The 19,790-nt window shown below is 35.7% G+C and overlaps 2 protein-coding genes across 2 annotated transcripts; both read left to right on the forward strand.

The window, feature by feature from the left end:
• Positions 1 to 1,476: 1,476 nt before the first annotated feature.
• Positions 1,477 to 5,229, forward strand: LOC110690830 (leucine-rich repeat receptor protein kinase MSP1-like). The gene has a single exon (XM_021867712.1). The coding sequence runs from the start codon at positions 1,477 to 1,479 to the stop codon at positions 5,227 to 5,229; it is 3,753 nt and encodes a 1,250-aa protein (XP_021723404.1).
• Positions 5,230 to 11,740: 6,511 nt separating this feature from the next.
• On the forward strand, positions 11,741 to 19,047 carry LOC110690832 (NADPH--cytochrome P450 reductase-like). The gene is made up of 18 exons (XM_021867713.1): positions 11,741 to 12,547; positions 12,841 to 12,900; positions 13,070 to 13,146; positions 13,233 to 13,290; positions 13,754 to 13,837; positions 14,051 to 14,087; positions 14,857 to 14,926; positions 15,002 to 15,193; positions 15,282 to 15,374; positions 15,539 to 15,764; positions 15,847 to 15,930; positions 16,017 to 16,168; positions 16,499 to 16,595; positions 17,013 to 17,162; positions 17,253 to 17,330; positions 17,419 to 17,541; positions 17,652 to 17,765; positions 18,593 to 19,047. Exons 1-18 carry the CDS (start codon positions 12,200 to 12,202, stop codon positions 18,671 to 18,673), a joined length of 2,124 nt encoding a protein of 707 aa, XP_021723405.1. The 5' UTR covers positions 11,741 to 12,199; the 3' UTR covers positions 18,674 to 19,047.
• Positions 19,048 to 19,790: the final 743 nt, after the last annotated feature.

Here is a 19,790-nt window from a genome sequence, read left to right on the forward strand (position 1 = left end):
ACGTGAAATTCTTTAATGAGAATATGACATGTATCCATCAATAAAATCAACAATGACTTATATAAATGTAGAGGGTATATCGAAGTACATCTCATCTAAATCAAAAGTTAAATACGAAACAAACTGCTTTTGTGCACGAGTGACATATAAAACCAATACAGTAGATATTGTAATATGCGAATAAATACACGTCCAAACTAATTTTCTACCGTCGGATAAGATACTCCGAATTTAATAATCATCATTGATCCATTTTATAACAAATTATTAGACCAAAGTTAAAAAAAGGAAATCAATCATAACCTCATTAACTCCTAGTTATAATTTACATCAAAAGATAGAAAGAAAAATCATGAAATAATACAGAATAAACACTCTTCTTAATGTTGATTCTCTGACTATGAAGACTAACTGTCGAAGTGGGCCCCAACTCCAAACACCCCAACCAATGACAACAATGCTGACTGAGTGAGTTGGCAGTACTACTTCGTACGGTCGTACTCTGCTCCAACTCTGTTACCTTATATGTTGTGAGCAGATACAGATGAATATCTCCCATTTTTAGTGAGAGAAAACTTGTCAAAATTAATCTGATTTTAGAGTGAGAAACAGTCACACAAAAAACACAGCATTTTACTCGTACATTAGTACTCATTTTAACCCATAATTCAACCTCAAACAAGGTTATCTCACTTCTGTGGCTCTGTTTCTGTTGTTGTTGTTGTTGTTGTTGTTGTTGTTGTTATTGTTCTTGTTGTTGTTATGTGTTGTTGCTGTTTATCTTATTGTTGGTATGGTTCACCATGTCTCCATGTCTGATATTCCTGAAGTTTCTTGCTATTTGTTGTTGACAACAATCTAGTTTTTCATTTTTGTGTTTAATTACATATGTTGGTATTTTTGTTATTATGTTGTGTATGACATAATAAAATCAAAAAATTTTTGAAACACAATAAATGACAAAAAATATTAACCAATTGTCAAAATTTTGATTTTATTTTTTTTAAAACCCAATAAAAACACGTGCAACTGTGATTATCAAAACTTAAGAGTACTACAGATTTTTTTAAAGAACTTTTTTTTGGGTAATCGATTAATGAATTAGTTTCATAACAACTATTCCCTCTTTCCCAAAAAAATAACTCTTGAGTCTTGACAATCACCGTTGCACGTGTTTTTAAGGCCATATATCATAAGCGGGTTATTAATACTTATTTTATTAAAAAGGTAGATGCGGTATTAGTAAGTGGGAAAAAAAGATATTAATGAGAGAAGATTTTAGTACCAAACTTATTATAGTAGATTTTTAGAAGTAGAAAGAGAGGCAAAAACATGTCACAGGTTATTATGAAATTAATGAAGTAGCTATTAAAGCTCTAATTTTTATTTTATTTTTTCCCACATAAGCAGGGTTGACAATTCTGCAACCGAGACATGAGTGTGTATATCATGATGAATCCGAGTTTAGTTCTTATAATGTTGAGTATGATCTGTGTGACCACTGCTGCAAGTGATATAGAGATAGTCTCTTCTCTAAGAAAGAGCCTAATCCGAAGAAAAGATACAATTCCTAGCTGGTCTAACATGGATACACCCGTCTGCAACTTGACAGGTGTGGAATGTGGAGGATCGAAAGTTGTTCTTAGGCTTAAGCTACCTTGTAGCTCTTCGGCGCTAAAGCTTCCAATTCCTAGTAGCATAGGGGAGCTAAAACATCTGAAGTTTCTTAATCTCAGTCAGTGTGGGTTGGTGGGTGTCATTCCTGCAAATATATGGAGTCTTGAGGAGCTTCAGATTCTGGACCTGAGTCACAATAAACTGTCTGGAACTCTGCCTTCAACAGTGTCCAGCCTGAAAAGTCTCAGGTATCTTGTACTTGATGATAACAGCTTTTCTAGTCACTTGCCTTCGACTATTGGCCTTCTAAGTGATCTTGTTGAACTTTCGGTTAGTACCAATCTTTTCTCTGGGAAGCTTCCGCCAGAACTTGGAAAGCTTTCGAAGTTGGAGTCTCTTGATCTAAGTAGAAACTCTTTCTCTGGTGCCCTCCCTTCAAGTTTGGGTGACCTTGCTAGTCTACTGTTCTTTGATGCTAATTCCAACAGCTTTAGTGGTCCTATCTTTTCTGGGTTTGGAAAGTTAACGAACCTTAAGAAGATTGATCTCTCTAGTAACTCCATAAGTGGACCAATACCAAAGAATATCGGGAATCTGAAGAACCTCACTTCAATAAACTTGGTGAACAACAGCATCAGTGGAGTAATTCCATCCTCTATTGGCAAACTCAGGGCGCTTCATGAGCTAAGAGTCAGGAACTGCAAGCTTACAGGTGCCATACCCAGTAAATTAACTGAACTACCTAACTTGGCTAGCTTGGATATTGGGCAAAACTCGTTTGTGGGAGAATTGCCAGCAAACATTGGAAATATGACCCATTTAAAAAACTTGCTCGCTGCAAATGCTGGATTGAGTGGGAGCATCCCTGGACAGCTGGGTAACTGTAAGAGCCTTGAGGTTTTAGACCTTTCCCGCAACTCTTTCTCTAGTGCTTTACCAGATGGTCTTGCAGGGATGGAATCAATTAAAACTCTGAAGCTTATTTCCAACCGCTTAACAGGGATGATCCCTAGTTGGATTTCAAACTGGAAGCAAGTGGAATCTATAACGATGGCTGAGAACCTCTTCACAGGTTCTATGCCGTCACTCAATCTGCAGAATCTAAGGTTGCTCGACATGAGTTCTAACATGCTTTCTGGTGAATTATCTTCAGAAATATGCAATTTGAAGTCAATAGAAAATTTGTCATTGCCAAACAATAACTTCACTGGAAGCATTGAGAAGACCTTCAGGAATTGTAGTGGCCTGACAGAATTGATATTATTTAGAAACAATCTTTCTGGAGAATTACCTGCTTACTTAGGTAATCTCCCTCTGACCACCCTAGTATTGTCAAAGAACAGATTTCATGGGAAAATACCTGAGCAGCTATGGGAGTCGAAATCTCTTCAGGCAATAATTCTTGATGATAACTTTCTTTCTGGAAAGATTTCTCCAGCTCTAGCTAAGGTTCAGACATTGCACAGAGTGGAATTAGGTAATAATTTTTTTAAAGGGACCATCCCAGCATCCATTGGTGAATTGAGGAACCTCACCAACCTTTCTCTGCGCGGTAACCAGTTGACAGGAGAGATCCCTGAGGAACTTTTTAACTGTACAGGCCTCGTATCCTTGGATCTTAGTTCAAACAACCTTATTGGTCATATTCCAAAGTCTGTTTCAAGATTGAAATTGCTGGATAATTTGGCATTATCCAGGAATAATTTCTCAGGTCTCATACCAGAAGAGATATGCTCTGGATTCCAAGAGATGCCCTTGCCAGATTCCGAATACAATCAGCATTATGGTATGCTTGATCTCTCCCACAACAAGTTTACGGGTCCAATTCCTGCATCAATTGGTCACTGCTTTATAATCAGGGAACTGTTATTACACAACAATGAGCTAAACGGCATCATTCCTTTTGAGTTATTTGGTCTTTCCTACATGACCATGCTGAATTTGTCTTCCAATCATTTAGCTGGTCCAGCCATACCCGAAAATTTCACGATGAAGAATCTTCAGGGCCTTATTCTTTCCCACAATATGCTTTCTGGTGCTATTCCTGATAACATGGCCTCATTAATGCCTCGTTTAGCTGAGCTCGATATATCGTGGAATTTTCTCAGTGGTACATTGCCACCATCCGTGCTCAGTATTGAAAGACTGTTCTACCTGGATATCAGTGCAAATTCTCTTTCGGGAAACATCCCTTGTCATTTTGCATCTCCCAGTTCGCTTGTTCATCTAAATGCTAGCAATAACCAATTTACAGGCCCCCTTCGTGACTCTCTTTCAAACCTAACTGCCCTCTCCTATCTTGACCTGCACAGCAATGCTTTGACAGGAAACCTTCCATCCTCGATATCAAACCTTGCTTCTTTGACATATCTAGATCTTTCTAGCAACAATTTTGAAAACTACGTTCCATGCACCATCTGTGGCATTGAAGGTCTCTCCTTCATCAATCTCTCTGCCAACAAATTCCTGGGATTTGTGCCCAAGTCTTGCACTGAGCATGCTGAACCATGTTTAGCTTCTGCCCATCGACCAACTAAGACCCATGTTTGGGATGCCATGATTGGGGTTATAGTATTTGTCCTTCTTGTTCTAGTCATCTATCTGGGTAAACAATGGATATTGAAGCGAAATGCATCACTTCGTGACAGTGAAAGACTTGGACTTGTAACGACAGTTGAGCGAGGCATCAATGAGCCGTTAAGCATTAATCTTGGTACATTTGGGCTTTCGCTCACCCGCTTTGATCATGGAGAAATATTATCAGCCACTGAAAACTTCAGCAAGACACATATGATTGGTGCTGGTGGAGTTGGTACAGTGTATAAGGCATCCCTTCTAGAGGGGCGAAGCCGGCGAGCCATGGCTGTCAAGCGGCTTGATAAAGGACACTTTCAAGATGATCGACAGTTTCTAACTGAGTTGGAGACTATTGGAAAGGTTCAACACAGAAACTTGGTTCCATTAGTTGGGTACTGTGTCTTTGCTGAGGAAAGGTTTTTAGTGTATGAATACATGGAGAACGGGAGTCTTGATGAGTTGTTGTGGAACCGAGACCCAGGGGTGGAAGCCCTAGATTGGCCCACCCGCTTCAAGATCTGTTTGGGGGCTGCCCAGGGCATTGCCTTTCTGCATCATGGGTTTGTGCCTCACATCATTCACAGAGACATTAAGTCAAGCAACATACTTCTGGATCACAACTTTGAGCCCAAAGTCTCAGACTTTGGACTGGCCAGAATAATAAGTGATTATGAGAGCCATTATAGCACCATTCTCTCTGGCACATTAGGTTATATTCCTCCGGAGTATGGGCTGTCAATGGTGGCGACAACAAAAGGAGACGTATACAGCTTCGGAGTGGTGATGCTGGAGCTGGTGACTGGTAGGGCACCAACAGGACAGGCGGATAGTGAGGGTGGTAATTTGGTAGGTTGGGTTCGTTTGATGTTGGCCAATCAGATAGAAGATGGGCTGCTTGATTCGTATGTTCCACCAATGTGGAGGAATCAGATGTTGAAGATCATCAGTATAGCTCAAATGTGCACCAATGATAGACCTGCAACAAGGCCTGAGATGCATCAAGTGGTACAGCTATTGCATAAAATAGGAGGGTAAAAGAGACAATTAAGTTCCCAGTTTTTGGGAATTTGGGATTCATTTCGTAATCACAATCATGTACACTTTGTTATCACCAACCTTACTGATTTCAGCAAAGTAATATTGTAATCAATGACAGAATATACATATATCTCAACTGAAACAGTATGATCGCCATCGCATTTTGGTCATTGATTGCTGTTCCCGATCAACATTGCTGTTCATTTTGACCTCATTTCTTATATGGTTAATAGCTGGTAAACTTTGCTTCCTCCAGAAGCTTAGCTGGTGGACAGTGAGCTTAAAATAATATCATGTAATATCAGATTTGTTCTGCTATCATAATAAAAGCTGTATTAGTTGTGCCCAAAAGAAATCAATCTTAATTTATTTTTTAGGTGAAATAAATTGATCTTAATTGATAGAATTGAAATCTCAACATTCCTTACTTAATATTTCTTGTCTGCTTGATGCATCAAATCATCATTTCATCCCAAAACTCCATTCCAAGAAAAGATATGGAGGGAAATGAAAACGATAAAAACAGCAGAACACAGAACACGACATAGAAGATGAAATAGTGCAGCATATAGCAATGTAGCAGGCTAGCAGAAAGCCAGAAACACATCAGTAGGAATACAGCAGCGAAAGGACAATAATATTTCAACATCTTGTTTCTACATTTCAAACATAAACATCATACAGCAGAAAAGGGCATACTTTTCCTCGATACATTTACGTCTTTTAGTTAGATTTGCAGTTACTTAGATGATCATCAATATCTTGAAAAAAAAGGCAATGCTTATCTGCAAGTACATCACCCACAATTACAATGAATAAAATCTACGAGTGTCATCGTCGAACCATTGACAGCCTACATAGGATTCGAACCTACATCTTTCTATGCTAGCGCATAGTGCTCTACCTGTTGAGCTAATAGGCTTTACAATACCTAACAAATCAACACATCATAAGTAGGCATAATTCTGTCAACACAACAAGTCAACAACAGCAAATTCAAGATTATTGAAAATTAATATCACCAGCTCTCACCACTATAATTATTCAACCTTCAATTTCATCGATAACGTAATGAATATTGACAACAACATTAAAAAAAAAAATTAAAACTAAAATTAAAAAATTGCTAAGACAGTAGCTAAAATTTGGTCACATCATCACCAATTATTGCTGTAAAACAACCTAGTAAATTGGCAATTGATGATTGACAGTTCAATCAAAAATCGGAAAACTAACAACCTAATAGTTCAGTTAATTCAATTACACATGAATCAATCAACAAAAAACTTAAACCTAGGATTTCAGAACTCTAATTATGATTCAATTACTAGAAAAATATTCTTTAATTGTTCCTTTTTCCCCCAAAATTACGGAAAACGAAGATCATTCAAACGAGTAGAGAAGTAACAGCGGCAGAACTACTAACCTGACGGTGAGAGTTACTCCGTGAAATCGTACAGACGGCGGAAATGGTCGCCGTAAAATAGGGGAAAGGCAGCATTGGTTGCCGGAGTTATGGTGAGGAGAGAGAAAAGTGTTCGGGAATGGTGAAATGATTTCTGGGGATGGGCCGTGTGAAGAGAGTCAAAACGCGGTCTAATTTGCACGAGACCCGCGTGCACGTATCTACGACTTGAATCAATTCAAAGATTTGACTTTTTTTTTTTTTTTTGATAAATAAAATATTTAAGTTAATAAGTTTGGATTTATTATGATGTCTACGAAATCTTTTTATGGTAAGAAGATACGATCATTCGATCACCTAGATAGATATGGAGCATTTTCTAAAAAAAATTGATATGGGAGAATGGTAGAATTATATAGTTGACTTACGAAAGCTAGTAGTGTACATTTTTATATAGAGGTTATGATTCAAGTCCGTATATTGGTTAAAGAGATCATTGGATTAGAGCAAACACCGATAGCATGGATCGGATCTATCAATTTAAGTATTGTATTTAACATCTATTTGAAGTTTATATTAATACTTGTATTTTAATTTTCTTATGGAGAATAAATAAAATTGATAATTTGAATTCTATTACTATGTACTTCCAATCTTTAAAGATTTTCTTTGTTCATCTGATCAATTCCAAGTAGATTTAGATGGGTGCATTTAGACATTTTGACTAGTGACTACCATCAGGAACCATATCATCATCACATGATGCAGTATAACCATCAAGCCATGACCTAGGCTACAACCCTTACCAAAACTTGCCTGAGCTTAACAGTTAAAGCTACTAGTCCACCACCATATCCTCAAGACCTCAACACACCCATTATCATATCCTTGATGCATGCTTGCCTGCTTGGAACATGCATGCATCAATGCATGCCCATTGCCAAGTAAACACAAACACGGCATAGTCAAGCTAGGTCATGGTATTTTTATAGTCAAGCTATCTCATAACCTCAACATAATCCCATAGACTAGATATAATTTGTCAATAAGACGGTCCATTTAAAAAAGGGAGGGGGTTTGGAATTCACAATCTTGTACATTTTGATAGACTAGAAACGAAACAAAACAAATGCCAACAGGGCATGTTCTCATATATTGAAATTCAGTTCAGTTCAGCTCCTAATTTTCTTCTATTTTAAAATATTCTGACAAATTATTTATGAGAGAATAGCTTGAATTGTATGGATGATCTTGGCTATTATTTATAGCCTACAAAAGATAACATACACAATATAAACTCTATCATATAAACTTCCATAAATCTATTTTAGAATATCACTAAGATATATTATTATCCTAAATATAATATCATAAGATCTATATGGAAAAAATATCACAATAATATATTTTCCTATATTCCTAATACCCTCCCGCAATCGTAACGGCAGTAACACGAACGTTATGATTGGAAATTCGCACTTTGTTGAAGTCGATCGAGTTGCACCTCTCTGTTGATGTCACCTTCAAATTTATTGTTTCTTCTTTTTCAACGATGAGAACGTTCATCTTTTCGAACTCATCAGTCATCAATCAAACAGGAACATCATTCTTTTCGAACCTGCAAATAACAATTTTTGGTTTTTCCAGAGCAAAACCGAGCTCCAATCAAATATTGGTTTTTCAAGAGTAAACCACACTCAAATCTTTTATTGGTCTTTCATAGTAACCACACTCAAATCTCTTAATGGTCGGTTTTTCCAGAGCAAAACCGAGCTCCAATCAAATATTGGTTTTTCAAGAGTAAACCACACTCAAATCTTTTATTGGTCTTTCAGAGTAACCACACTCAAATCTCTTAATGGTCTTTCAGAGTAAATCACACTCAAATCTCTTATTGGATTTTCAGAGTAAACCACACTCATATCCAAAGGAGCAAAATCATGCTCGAATCAACTCACAAACCTTGTCTCACGGCACAAGGAGAACCAAATATATCTTGTCTCACGACACAAGAGAGCCGATTTTTTTTTTAAAATATTGCGTCAAGCATAACGCTATTTAATGTCTTCATCTCTAAAGATGTGTTATAGTGGAGGAAGTCCACTCACATACTCCCACAAAAAAAAAAAATTCTCCCAAAAAAAAATTTCACATACACATGTGATTAACGTGTACCGACCCAAAAAAAATAAAAATTTAAAGAGTATTCATATTGCATAGCGGAAGCAAAATTTTGAATCCCACCGGTGGGTTTAACTTTCTAACCCACCGGCAGGGGGGAAATTTTTGTGAGCGGTCCTAAGATTTAACCTGCTCTTGATACCATGCCAAATTATTTATGAGAGAATAGCTTGAATTGTATTGATGATCTTGGCTATTATTTATAGGGGTGTCCGTTCGGTTTTCGGTTTGGATTTAGTCCAAATCCGATCCAATCCGAAATATAATTCGGTTTTCAATTTTTCAATCCGATCCGATCCGAATTTCTCTCTTGATCCAATCCGATCCAATCCGAATTAAAATTCGGTTATTTGGATCCGATCCGAAAATCCGAATTATAATACATTATTTTTTAGCTCCTAATACAATTATAAAAATAAAGCTTTAATACAACTAAAAGTCTTTAAAATAATGAGTAAAATAAATAGCTCAACGTCAAGTCATTAATTAATTAATACAAAGTCTCCCTAATTTATTTTTTGTAGTAGTAAGTATTTGACCTAAACTTCAAAAATTAAAGAAATCCATATTTATACAAGCTTAATTTTACAATTCGGTTTTCGGTTTGGATTTGATCCAATTAGGGTAAATCCGATCCAATCCGAAAATCCGAATTTCCAAAAAATCTCAATCCGATCCAATCCGATTTAAAGTTCGGATCCAATCCGAATTGATAATTCGGTTTGGAATGGATTGGATTTCGGTTTTTATCCGAATTATGGACACCCCTAATTATTTATAGCCTACAAAAGATAACCTACACAATATAAACTCTATCATATAAACTTCCATAAATCTATTTTAGAATATCACTAATATATATTATGGAAAATATATCACAATAATATATTTCCCTATATTCCTAACATATTCATTTCATTTCAGTTCAGATCAGTTCAGCTGAGTTTAGTCGATGAGAATAGGCCCTAAGTTCTTAAAGAATTGAGCCATCAATTTGACGACGCGCCAACCTCAGCTCTTCGCCATCCTATCTACTTTGGCTCTTTCATTACTTACTCCATCATTGATAATCATCTAAGCCACCACTTATTACACCAGTTTTGGGCTCCCCATATCTCTCTTGCTTTTATGTTTGTTCATGGAATAATCATGCATGTCAACTACATTTCCAATTATTTCCAATAATAATAATTTCTTTTGACCTTGCATGCCACCAATAATCTACAGTATATCTTTGCAATCATAGTTGGGTCGGAGTATTTTCATCTTATTTTTACTTATTTAAATTATTTCAAATTATAAAAAAAAATGTTTTGATGATTTCAATAAGAGAATAATTAGCATGAATATAATGATAAATATATATAATAAAGTAAGTTTATGTAAATTAAGCTAACAAAATAAAGTGTGTGTTTATCCAAATAAAATTCTCAACAAATTTTAAATTTTAAAAATAAAATTTAAATGAATAGAATATACCCTATAACCTATACCCCTTTATAGTCCGTATTTGATAGATCTTATGTTAGTTGATGGCTTCATGCAGTACCATTATTTGTACAACTATATGGACTTATGTACTAAAGTAGTGGCCACCCACATCCATGTCCCCACTTGTTTTTATTTACCAAATTAAAGAATACTTTACTTACTCTCTCATAAATTGAAGGATTAATTTCTTTCAAAAAAAAAAAAAAATTGAAGGATTAATTAATTAATTATATTAATGCAACTTTTATATTAATAGTATGCCCATTATGTTAGTAGCTGTGAAGTATAAATTCTAAGTTGCTGTTAAACAAAATGCACCAAATTTTGTACACTATTTCAACTAACCTAATGTTTCCCCCTCATAATTATATTTTCTCAATAATATGAAATTAAATTTTAACCACTATAATTGCATTATCCAACAACACCAAAAATGATGACATGAAAATGAAATAAGCAACCCAAAAAAAATCAATATTGAAGTATCAACCCAATTGGCCACGTGGAGAAAAGATGACCATTATAACCTCTTTAACTATGGTTAGTAAAATTGGTGTTAGGTAAGTTGACTGGTTATTTCTCTTAAGACTTGTAAAGGGTGTTTGTTTGTGGTGGGGGGTTGGTGAGCGTTGGCGCTCTATTTCTTTTTTCTCTTCTCTCTTTCCACCTCCTTCTTTTTCACCTTCTTTACATCACAAATTATAATCTACCCCGCAAATTAACCCATTGCCATCAATTTTGTTTTTGGTTATATCAACGTAAACTTGTATACAACGGGTGTATGAGTTAATCATTTTATTTATCTAAAATTCAAGATTTGCAATCATATACTAATTAACATCTATGAATCCACAATCATATACTTCGTATGTGTTAATTAACAGCTATGATCGTATTGTATAGAGTTATGTATTGACTATTGACAATCATACTTTATAACAATGATCACGAAGTTTTATATGTGGTTGGTCACTTTGTTTGGTCGGGGGTACTTGATCATGGGTTACTCGGTTAATCAGGGGTCACTCGCTTAGGAGTTACTTGGTCATGTGTTACTTGAGGGGTTACTCGATTGGACAAGAATTATTCGATCGGTCGGGGGTTACCCGGTCGATGTTTTGGTGTGTGTCAGCCAACCACACAAAAATATGCAGAATAATGATATGATTAAAAATATTAGAAAAGTAAACATCTTGTTCATAAAATCACCACACAATTTCTATTTTTTCATGCCAATCATTTAAGGACATAGACTTAGAGTTTTCTTGTGTATTGACCTATAATATATACTTCGTAATCCATAGTAAGATTAGTCGCTTCAAATTACAAAAAATTGATTTCAAGTATAATCCATTCGTAGTCCACATATTAAGTAACGAGTTTAGTCACTTCAAGTTAAAAAAAAATCCAATTCCAATTACTAAATTTTATAACATTCTAGATACAAAATATCACTTCATTCAGCAATAAATCATACAGTACTCCATAATATATATACATACACTCGTTGTATACAATACCGGCTTCGATCAATTATTACCCCGTATTATAATTATAATATTAAAAAAAAAAAACCCAACCAAAAAAAAAAACTCTTACATTATTAATACCCCTTCCCAACTTCCATCTCCCTTTCTCTAACTCTCTCTTCTTCCTCAGGAGTCTCTCCTACCCCCACCTCACTTCCAACCACAAAACCAGAGGAGAGAGAAAACTCATTTTTGCGAGAAACTCCATTTTACTTTCTTCTATAATTATTTCTTCCCACCATTTTTCTTCCATTTTTAATTTCTGGGTTTTAATCAAATCATCCAATTTCTTCAAAATCCCAATTCTTTCCCCAATAAATCAACCGAATTTGATCTGGGGTTTTTCCTTTTACTCAATCAAATGGATTCCAACCCAATCAAGGTTTCACCTTTAGATCTAATGAGTGCTATTTTTAAGGGTAATTTCGAGCAGCTAAACGCGTCGTTTGAAGACTCTTCTGCTGCTGCGATCATCGTTGAAAATCGTGAAGTTGTTATGTTTGTTACAACCTCCATTGCTGTACTCATTGGTTTTGCTTTCTTGCTCATTTGGAAGAAATCCAACGGTGGTAAATCTTCCAAAGTTGTATCGGAACTTCCTAAGCCGTTGATTCTTAAGGAGGAAGATGATGTTGATGTTGATGATGGCAAGAAGAAGGTTACTGTCTTCTTTGGTACTCAAACTGGAACAGCTGAGGGATTCGCCAAGGTTTTTATTTTGATCTTGTTCGATAATTTAATTACACTGATTGATGCGTGATTAATTGTATATTAAACTAATACCAATATCAGTTTTAAAAGTATATTTAATGCTTATACTTGGCTCGTATACTAAACCGTGTTTTTTCTATTGGTACCTGAAAATTTGGATTTTATTTTATTGTACTGTATATGATTTGTTTAGAAATATGTGAATCTTATTTTACACTATTTTTGTTTCATTTTAAATTTGTTTGATTGGTTAATTATTTTGCTGTGTTTTTACTTTTTTGTGGTTGGTAGGCGTTAGTAGAGGAAGCCAAAGCAAGATATGAGAAAGCGACTTTTAAAATTGTTGATTTGGTAAGTTTGACCTTTTCCCCCTTTTCTCAATTTGTTTAATTTTGTTACTTTTATTTTAATTTCTGTAATTTTTGCATTTTGATTTTCAATTTTGAATAATATGCAATAGAGGGAAAGTGTTATAATTTGGGATTTTGGAATATGTTCTGAATCTTTGAATAATGTATAGGATGATTATGCTGCTGATGATGAAGAATATGAAAGAAAATTAAAGAAGGAATCTTTAGCTTTCTTCTTTTTGGCAACGTATGTATCTTCTTCTTTTCCTTGATTTCCCTTTTTCAATTGATGATTATATGTGAAGTAAATGATGAATGAAATGCTTGATTCAGGTACGGAGACGGTGAGCCAACAGACAATGCAGCAAGGTTTTATAAGTGGTTCTTAGAGGTATAAAATTATGAGTTCAAGTTAGTCGAATTCTATTTATGTCACTGTCCTTTAAAGATTGAGGTGCATGTATGGATTCCAGTTATCTTAGTTGGTAAAGTCTCGAGGTTGAATACTAAGACGTGGGTTGAATGTTGTCTAATTAATTGTCCTTTGTAGCTCTGTATACATTTTTAAAATGATGATGGAGTATGTTAGTATGTTGTGTGGGGCATGTTATTATGTTATGAAAATTTCGCTTTTGATTTAATCTTCATGTTTCTTTACTTATACGATTTTGAATGTTGACCTTAATTAATTAGTGTTTGATTAATAAATCGTCAGCAAATCAATAATAGGAAATTCACATGTTATAATATAAGTTATGTTGTTGTCATTAAAAGATTCTTTGGATCCTAAAAATGCGTAGAAAGTCTATATTACTTATTTATCGAAGGTGGATGTTCTGTCTTCTGTGTTATAGGGCAAGGATAGGGGTGAGTGGCTTCAAAACCTCCAGTACGGAGTGTTTGGGCTTGGAAATAGACAATATGAGCATTTCAACAAGGTATATACTTCTTTCACCTAAAGTTTCATCCTTCCCCTTGTATTGCTTCTTCGGAAAATGGCAAATTTATGTCCAGGATTAGTTGTAACATTTTCCAAACCCCTCATAGCTAATACTTTAACATTTTTTGAACATAGTGAATTTTGTCTGGAAATACTTTTATTTATTTTTATTTTTGGTGTTAATGTTATTATTATTTTTAATGATCAACAGGTTGGTAAGGAGATTGACGAGCTTCTCGCTGAGCAAGGTAGCTTTTACTTATTTTAGTTGTTCTAATAGTCTAATGTCTGTGTCAACCTGATTGTTGAGCTGTCAGTGACAGTTTGCATGTAATTGCTAATTGTTTAAATGTTTCTTGTTAGGCTTAAAAATTTGAAAGTAGTTTCTTGTTGGGAACTTGTTAGAATGTCCGAGAGAATTTCTTTTAGTTGCTCTAGTTCTTTGCTGTTAGGCAATTGACTTGCTTCTTTCTCATTTTAACGGTATTTGTGGACTTGGATCCTCCATAATTACGTAATGCAGTAAATGAACTATAAAAGTTATGCTTCTTGAAGATACTTTCTTGAGGAATTAATATAGTATTTGTGTTTTGCATAGATATCTTTTGAAACTATTGATGATCAGACATTCAAACCTATTAGATGGGAATCATGGGGCACTATTATTCAGACAGGTTGAATTGTCTGATTAATATGACATTAATTAAGTTTATGGATGATCATGTGATAAGTAATTTGATGTGAGGATTATTTGGCAAGTTTCTTTATTTTTTATGTACATGTTGAACTGAATGTGTGGGTGCTTTTTTGAATGGAAGTTGCGACTTGCAAGTATCATAGAGAAAGCCACAATAAGTGCGGTGGTTGAGAGTCGTACAAAAAATTTGGAAGTTAATAAAAGTACTGGTTTGACCTTTTTTTGGAGAGGGGGATGGGTATTGCAGTGACTGCAGTCTGTTGAGTAACATTCATAAAGGTCTTATACTTGCAAGAGATGACCTTTTATGTCAATTGCAGGTGGAAATCGCCTTGTTCCAGTTGGTCTTGGTGATGATGACCAGTGCATTGAAGATGACTTTTCAGCTTGGTATTGTCTGAAACTTTTCTTCTTAATAATGAACTTGTAATTTGGTGAAAATATACTGAAGTCTGTCAATTTCAGGAAGGAATTAGTCTGGCCAGAATTAGACCGGTTGCTTCGGGATGAGGATGATGTAGCTGTTTCTACTCCGTATACTGCTACCATTCCAGAATACCGTGTAGTTTATCATGAGGCTTCTAATGCAGCTCAGCAAGACAAGAGTTGGGCGAATGCTAATGGTCACGCTGTCTTTGACGCTCAACATCCCTGCAGGTATAGTAAAGAGATTGATTTAATGGATGAAGACCTTTAAATTTCGTATCTTGTTCTTCTATCTGATTTGGCTACTATATTGGTGAAGATCAAATGTTGCCGTGAGAAGGGAGCTACACACTCCTGCTTCAGATCGTTCTTGCACTCATTTGGAATTTGACATTGCTGGAACCGGACTAAAGTAAGTTTTGCATCCTAGATCCATGGCTCATACATCAATTATGCTTTTTCCCTGTCCTCTTTGTTCCATTGGTACATGTGCTCTTTATTTGACTGCTTGGGACCAAACTAAGGTTCTCTTCCTGATCTTCTTCTCTGATTTTAATTTGTATTTTTTTTTTCCAGATACGAGACAGGGGATCATGTTGGTGTCTATTGTGAAAATCTTGTTGAGACTGTGGAGGAAGCTGAAAGGTTACTTGGTGTGAAACCTGATACTTTCTTCTCTATCCATACCGATAATGAAGATGGCACTCCTGTTGCTGGATCCTCACTACCACCGCCTTTCCCGCCTTGTACTGTAAGAGCAGCTCTCACTAGATATGCAGATCTTTTAAGCTCCCCTAAAAAGGTTTGTCATATCTTATCAGCTTGCCTGACCTTCATCTTTTGTATGCTGTGAATTGTTCGTCATTCTGACACGTGTTTTTCAGTCTGCTTTGCTAGCGTTAGCAGCTCATGCTTCTGATGCCAATGAAGCCGAACAACTGAGATATCTTGCATCTCCTGCTGGAAAGGTGAAAAGGCTTTTTATGTCATTTGATTATTATTACGCCTATAGCCTTTTACTTGTCTGTTAAATAACTAGAGCTATATTCTCCAGGATGAATATGCCCAGTGGGTAGTTGCGAGTCAGAGGAGTCTCCTTGAGGTCATGTATGAGTTCCCTTCAGCAAAACCATCACTTGGAGTTTTCTTTGCTGCAGTGGCACCACGTTTGCAGCCAAGATTCTACTCAATCTCATCTTCCCCACGGTAATATATACTTCCACTTTCTTGTCGAACATGCTATTGACATTTAACTTTTCTATCTTTCTTGGCGACTGTTGACATTTAAAGGGTCTATATCCGTCATTATTTAACTATTTATTTAAGCTTGATTTTAGTATAATATTAGTTTGAAAGACTGCCAATATTGAGCGCTTCTATCTTCTAGTTGGCCTTCTCTCTCTCTCTCTCTCTCTGGATATGTTTGCTCCAAGTTCATTTAGAAGCAATCTAAATTGGTTTGATAGTTGAAGTAATTGGCTCTAAGATGATGGTGCGGTATACTAACCATTACACATTTGGCTGTCGTGTGTGCAGAGTGGCCCCATCAAGAATTCATGTTACGTGTGCATTAGTTCTTGATAAAATGCCAACTGGAAGGATTCATAAAGGAGTGTGCTCAACTTGGATGAAGGTTTGTTATAGTAGTAATTTCTTGATTCTATTATGAAATTTCTTGATAGTGCAGTTGTTATAATAGTCTTTTGCCTTTGATTCTGGAGCCTACTTTTTGATTTGGAGAAGGGGTAGGGGGGATACCTATCTATTGCGCGACCAGTGAGGGTTTGTTGGTTCACTTGGTTGGTTATAGACTACTAGTTAAGTTCAAAATTCAATGGCGAGATTATGACAATGTCTTCGACTTTCTTGTGGAAAAGTAAACTTATGTACATAATTTGTTGGGCAATAGTTAAATGATCCATCCATCTTATTCCTTTATTGCCTACTTGAAACATGTTCTATTTATGGGATAAAGCTGAATAAAATGTGAAGTATATTGTTTTTGCGTCCGAGTAAGCCCTTCTTTCTAACCATGTATTTGTCTTTTCAGAATTCGTTGTCTCAAGAGGAGACCCATAATTCTAGTTGGGCGCCTATTTTCGTGAGGCAGTCCAATTTCAGACTCCCAGCAGATGCATCTGTCCCAATTATAATGATTGGTCCTGGAACTGGTCTAGCACCTTTCAGGGGCTTCTTGCAGGTTCAATTGACTAATCAGTATTTCTCTTTATCAAGTGTCCTTTTCTTCTAATATTTCAATACTCATATCTTCTATGGTTCTCAACTTCAGGAAAGGTCTGCTATGAAAGAAGACGGTGTGGAGCTTGGACAAGCATTATTGTTTTTCGGCTGCAGAAACCGTAAAGTGGTGAGACATACTTGAGTTTCCTACCCCATTTTACAATGTTGCATCTTTTATTTAATGTGTATTGATGGATAAATTTTTTTTGGTGAAGGATTATATTTACGAAGATGAGCTCCAGAACTTTGTTGATTGTGGCGCACTTTCAGAGCTAATAGTTGCTTTTTCACGAGAGGGCCCCACGAAAGAATATGTACAGCACAAAATGATGGAAAGGGTATGCCTACATCTTCATCATTGTGAACATTTGGTTGGATACTTAGATAATCAATCAACAGGACGTAAAGACATAATAAATTTAATTCTTCTTTTTATTGCCAATTTTAGGCTTCAGATGTGTGGAACGTAATATCCCAAGGAGGTTATATTTATGTATGTGGTGACGCTAAAGGCATGGCACGCGATGTCCACCGCACCCTTCACACAATCTTACAGGAGCAGGTATGTCCACATGCAAAAATACTTTGAGGCTAGGATCACTTGCATATATATACGATACATAATATGTAATTAATACAATTCATTAACAACACTAGTTGCTTTCTTCAAGTCCCACCTTTCTCACGTCCTTTGCAATTTCTATGGTTTTGAATGGTTCACACTTCACCGTAACCTCCAGCCATTTTGTCAAAAACATCTTTTCACGCACTTCCTTTTTTCTCCCCCGAAAAGTACTTTTTTACAATGATTTATTGTAGCTAACCACCTTTTGCGACAGTTTTTTTCAAATTAACTCTGCTAGCCTCCTTAAATGACCATTCTGCTATTTAAGGCATTTTGAGTAAATGTCAATTTGAAACTACCAAACCAAAGAATATTGCAAAGAAACTAAAATAAAGTCTTGTAGTTGTGAAAGTGGTTGTTTTTAATAATAATGGCTTTTCAGGTAACCGTCAATGCAAGGCGGTAATGATAATGACATAGTGTTCTGTATTAAATAATAGCAGTTCAATGTCCGTGGAAATGCATCTTCACTTTCAAATACACTGTTATTCTTCATAATTTTCCGTTATCACTTGTTACTGGTCTTTGCTGTGGTATCAAGTGAATGGATATGAAGAGAAACATATCTGGAGATGAATTTACCTCGGACTTGGGCATAAAATTTGCTTGCAAACATACATACAAGCTTATTCCCATTTCCTTCATTTGTTACCGTCAATTAGCAGATTGTTTATTACACCAATATACTTGTTACATAGTACATACTTGTGAGTTGTGAAATGTTGCGAGGATACTTATTGGTTGTTTGATTAATTGGTTTGTAGGGCGGTATGGATAGTACCAAAGCAGAAGCCATGGTGAAGAATTTGCAGACTACTAATAGATACTTGCGTGATGTTTGGTAATGACGCGGCTTATTAACATTCAGAAACAGCAGTCGAAAGACACAAAAATTATCGAAGGAAAGAATGGAAGGAGTATACATTTGTTACGATTACCATCCTTGAAATTGATAAGGATGCATAATCGTAGCTTAATTAATTATTTATGTAATTCATTTTTCTGTAAGATGATCCTTTTTTTTTGTTTTCTCTTTTTTTTTTTTGGGCAGGGTATTATTATATTTTGTAACATAATAAGTTGATATTATAAGTATAGTCAGAAATTGAAGGAAATTGTAATTTAACAGTAATTTTGTGAGACAGAAAGCTGTAATATGTATGAAAATGGACCTTCTTTATTATACATTTAATGAAATTATGCATTTACATTAGTTACATAACATTGATTCAAATGGTGCAATCTGAAAGGGGTAACAAGGTATCAGAATTCTCACAATGCACTTTTGTTTGTCGAATTAAAATTTGCACCTCATTCTTCAGTCTTAACACCAAACTTTTTGCTAGAAAAAACTCACCTTCGTGAAATCAGTGATTGAGACATTGGATGAAGTACTTCCACATTCCAATTGTAGCGAAGTGTGATAGTTTTGGCTGTAAGTAGTCCTGGGCTGGTATGATCTTCGTCGATGGATGGGTCAAGGGTGGGCGACGGGCAGATCTGGTTTGGTTTGCAACTTTGCATCCATTGAATGTAAATGACTTGGAAAAATGATCCATACGACCATACCCAACTCGAAAAAACCTAACTTGAGACATCTACTTTACCTGAAATCGCCATTTCTCCTTAATCCATACTCAAAAGGCCAATAATCAATGTTTCTAATAAATCTGACCCGAGAATGACTTGAACCAAACTAACTCAACCTAAACCCGATCTAAATGACCCATTTGTCATCTCTAAATGTGGATGGTGTGAAAATGGTGTGCGTGTGTATGGATGTGTAGCGAAAGAATAGAAGAGACACACACACACACATCATATTAATTTATCAGCTTGTCTTGTGTTTGACTAGCCACACCATGTGGTCAGATGTTAACAAAACAAAGTAACTCTTATAACACTGATCAAGTAACCCATATATCACTGACGAAGTAACCTCTGTATTGTAACACTGACCGA

The sequence above is a fragment of the Chenopodium quinoa genome, unplaced genomic scaffold (genome assembly GCF_001683475.1).
Source record: "Chenopodium quinoa cultivar QQ74 unplaced genomic scaffold, ASM168347v1, whole genome shotgun sequence".
Classification (NCBI taxonomy): Eukaryota; Viridiplantae; Streptophyta; class Magnoliopsida; order Caryophyllales; family Amaranthaceae; genus Chenopodium; species Chenopodium quinoa.

What these genes read in the sequence shown, in the direction of transcription:
- LOC110690832 (XM_021867713.1), top strand. Translation starts at nt 12,200, where the DNA reads ATGGATTCCAACCCAATCAAGGTTTCACCTTTAGATCTAATGAGTGCT. An exon ending in CGAGCTTCTCGCTGAGCAAG is followed by an intron (nt 14,088 to 14,856) that starts GTAGCTTTTACT and finishes TGTCAATTGCAG; the next exon opens with GTGGAAATCGCCTTGTTCCA. An exon ending in ATTGCTGGAACCGGACTAAA is followed by an intron (nt 15,375 to 15,538) that starts GTAAGTTTTGCA and finishes TTTTTTTTCCAG; the next exon opens with ATACGAGACAGGGGATCATG.
- LOC110690830 (XM_021867712.1), top strand. Translation starts at nt 1,477, where the DNA reads ATGTTGAGTATGATCTGTGTGACCACTGCTGCAAGTGATATAGAGATA.